The sequence below is a fragment of the Ornithodoros turicata genome, chromosome 3 (assembly GCF_037126465.1).
Source record: "Ornithodoros turicata isolate Travis chromosome 3, ASM3712646v1, whole genome shotgun sequence".
Taxonomy (NCBI): domain Eukaryota; kingdom Metazoa; phylum Arthropoda; class Arachnida; order Ixodida; family Argasidae; genus Ornithodoros; species Ornithodoros turicata.
In genome coordinates this window covers 55,613,277-55,617,016 of record NC_088203.1, presented here as the reverse complement: position 1 = coordinate 55,617,016, position 3,740 = coordinate 55,613,277, and the positions used below count along the sequence as shown (strand labels likewise).

The following is a 3,740-nucleotide window of genomic DNA, read 5'->3' as shown; positions in this document are numbered from 1 at the left end:
CTAATCCAGGTCAAACCACTTCTAAGTCCTCTGGTTGGTTGGTCACAGCTCCACCCCTTCATCCATCAAATTTCTATGTGATTGGCTACCATTAATTGCCACAACATCTGCTCACTCGCTCGTAGACATCAAAATGATCTATTCTATTCAATTCTAAGTCGGCTCATAGGCTTCCAAATCGCTCACCTGTCTATTGGTCCGGGGTGGTCACTTCCATCCATTTCTAAAACCTAGTGATTGGCTTGTTGGCTTCCTGTCATACATGCTCGATAGACTCATTTGTCATTTCCACTCTCTAGTTACTCGGTCACACGCTTTCAACTGCATATTGCTTCATAATTCCAGCTGCAACATAGACAACCGCTCGTGGGTCAATCCCATTCATTTCTAGGCCAGCTCACAATTCCCTCCAAATTGCTTATTGGTCCGGGGCGGCATTCTTTTTTATCCTGCGTCGACTCTCAGCAATGGTTGGCACACAAAAACATGGTAAATAGTTTTCAATGTTTATTGAGTACATCATGGCAGTCTCGGAGATATTGTAGTTCTCCCTGGGGACACATCCATGCACGCTGTATATCTCCGCTAACATCCATAGTGTTCTTCACATAGGTACTATATGGATCACCCAGGCACTCATCCCTCTCTGTCCATGACCCAGAGGCAAACCGCAGGAGAGAACAGCATGTGACAGAAGCATTAATTCTCTTCCTGCACATCTTCTGAAGCAAAAAAGAATATTATGAGCTTCACTAGTTATATCACCCACTTAAACTTACCATATTCATAGCTTCCATAAGGATAGGAGTCGATGTCATTGCACAGGTATCTCTTGTCGTCGTATGCCATCAGACTTCTTTTGACATTTCTGATGGTGTACATACACTGCTTCTTTCCAACGATTGATACTTGTTCATTCGATACGCTCATGTGATTGAACAAGGTATTGCAGTATGTCTCATGGAGGAGGTGCTTGCGTACAATATTCTTTTTGACCCCTTTAGCTCTTGCAATTTGCCTTCCTCCAGCTAATTTGATGGAGTACATTTTAGCTTTCAAACAAACTACTTCCTCAATAGGTACACTACCAGTTTCGCTTTTGAATGCCCCAAGCCTTCCACGATTCTTTTCACTGTACAGTGGATGATCCCGATCGAAGGAAGACAAATCTAAGTGGTCGTCGGCAATCGCTCGTAACTGATCTTCGTAGTCCTTGCAGAACAGGCCGAGGATCAGAGAATCCGTGTCAAAGTAACAGGTAATCACCGGACAAGTGAGCTTACTCAGCAAGGTTTCATAGTAGAATGAGTACATGGTTAATTTACTCAGTTCCAAAATCGTAAACCCAATCTGGAGCGGGAAATCACATCGCACTTTTCTTTTGCGCATTTCGTACATGACACAATCCGGGGACAAAATTTCCATCCTCACGCATTCCGCCCGACTCCCGAGCCGACTCGCCGTCTCCTCATCGAAGGCTACTCGAATATCACGCATGTTAAATTTATTCAGAAGTGTTCTCCCAAAGACTGCATTATTTGAGAGTTTGTAGAAGTTTTTTTCGAATGTCGTGCCCGAGGCAACACGTCTGGCAACATTGTCCTCGATGTAGGGACGCAGGAATGGCGCCTGGCGAAATTTTAGAATTCTGTGAATTTTTGTCACCCTCATGCCTAATCTACAATAGAGTGCGAGCAGCGCGTAATGAACGACGTACTCGACTTTGTCCTTGCACGTAAGCAACAGCTTTTTGCTGTTAGCAGGCTGATACATTAATTCTTCGAGAAGCCCTCGCTGGAATGGCGAGAGCCATTCCTTTGGGACGACTGCCTTCTCAGGAGCCAGGGGAAAGTACCGTGTCAGTGCGTGGATAGATTTTGGATACTCCAAGTCACATACATACACGTAGCCAACGTCTGAATCAGTGGGGTGACGCATAAAATCCACGGAGCTAAAATCCTCGAGCCATTCGAAATCACCAATGGGGAGGTGCTTTATCATACTGAATCCGTAAAGATTGTTGCAATCTATGTATGATATGTACACCTCCTCTTTATCGGGATCATAGCCACTACACAGAGGGTTGTTAGCCCGCAAATGACGCCTGCTCGCCTGACAGAGCCCGCCTCTAACGCCCGATTCGATGGTTCTGTACATGTCCTCATCGATGATTAACTCCAATTTTGCCTGCGTGTAATTTAGAGCGCATTGCCACGAATAGGATGCCAGAGAAACACAATGAAGCAATTCCAATCCACGCGCGCTGTAGCACAGACGTCGGAAGTGCTGCATCACGTCCGCATGTAGTAGGGCATCCGTTTTCAAGTACAGTGCATTATAATCTCTCAAATTTGAGCATCCAAAATGTTCAAATACGAGCAGCGCATACTGGTAGTCCTCTTCACTTATATCCTCCCCCGTGAGATCGTTTCGAAAGGAGGATTTTTCTGGCAAGGCCAATTCATCATACACTGCAAAAGAACTGACATGGCTGTACGGGAATACACCTTTACGAAGTAAAATTTCGTAGTCGTTTCCAAATGCCTGCTTCAAACATTGGAATGCCTCTGCACCACCCATGGATTTGACGGTTTCCACGAGCTCCCCCAGCGACGAATTTAGATATTGCATGGTATCTCTAAACAGGAAGGTGCCAATTTCGAAAGAACGAATTTTTTCCATGGAGCTGGCCACAATGAAGGGAGGTCGCTTCCACCCGAGAACGTGAAATTCCCGCAGCAGCCCGGCCAAATCGTAGGACAAATTGTGTACCATGATTGGCAATTTTTCCCTTGTCGTGCACGCGACGTTACAGGGGTTACACAATGTCGCGATATAATTTGTCTCGTCCGCACTACAATGCTTTGAATGGTCGTGATGCCGGACACGGGGTAGATCTTCGGTAAACTCCTGTTTACAGTACGCACAGTGGGTAGCAGCTCTGTGCTCAGCGCATTGCTCATCATTCAGCACCATTGCGGCGGGGCAAGCGTTCAGAGCGATCATCTCATCCCGCATTTCCATCAATGCTCTCACGCACTGCCTCGCAGCATCTTCTCCATGGTGCGTCCTGATGCGCATCACCTTTGAGTCGTGGGTGCGCACAAGCACAGCACAGAAGCTAGAGGTAATGTGACGTTGCATGCCAACACCACTGGGTGCGAGTACACTCTCCGTGTCCAACGCAACGACGTAGTTGTACTGCTGCATGTACTGTATTTTAGTAAATTCTACAAAATTTTCTCCGGGTTCACAAAATTCTAATAGGATTTCGTTCACGTCCGCGCAAAGGCGTCGATGTTTCGCCATGCTCTTTTCCTCATTAAAAGAGCGAGTGCAACGTTCGCATACGAAACGCGTGTTCTTTCTCGTCAACAAACGCTCGAGGGACTTAATTCCGAAAAAATGCTCGTCAACCTCCAATAAGTGAATTTTCTTTTCGCTTTCCAGTTTTGGGGGTCGTGACACGTGCACTCCCTGATCGACGTACGCGTACACGTACACAGATATCCTATTTTTCTTTCGAACTCGTCCAGATCAGAGAATGAAACAGGGAAGCGAGTCGGCCACCAGTAATCTGCTGCATAATTTTCACATTTTTTCCACGAATTCCTTTCCTGTGGATGCAGGAGAGCGAGTGTATTGTATTTAAAACATTCACCCTCCTTGAGTGCTGGTAAATGGATATTCGTTAACACGTTCCTGCGTTTAGCCAAATTTGTGGGAAGTACCCCCTCGCA

The 3,740-nt window shown here is 46.1% G+C and overlaps 1 protein-coding gene across 2 annotated transcripts; it reads right to left on the bottom strand.

Annotated features, from left to right (window-relative positions):
• Positions 1-487: 487 nt before the first annotated feature.
• On the bottom strand, positions 488-3,514 carry LOC135387109 (uncharacterized). 2 transcript variants are annotated; one of them, XM_064616494.1, is made up of 2 exons: positions 780-3,514; positions 488-722 (listed from the first exon to the last, which is right to left on the bottom strand). In XM_064616494.1, the coding sequence occupies exons 1-2, from the start codon at positions 3,307-3,309 to the stop codon at positions 700-702; spliced, it is 2,553 nt and encodes an 850-aa protein (XP_064472564.1). In that variant the 5' UTR covers positions 3,310-3,514; the 3' UTR covers positions 488-699. The 2 variants fall into 2 exon arrangements, with proteins under 2 accessions (XP_064472564.1, XP_064472565.1); XM_064616495.1 differs by having other exon boundaries at positions 488-719.
• Positions 3,515-3,740: the final 226 nt, after the last annotated feature.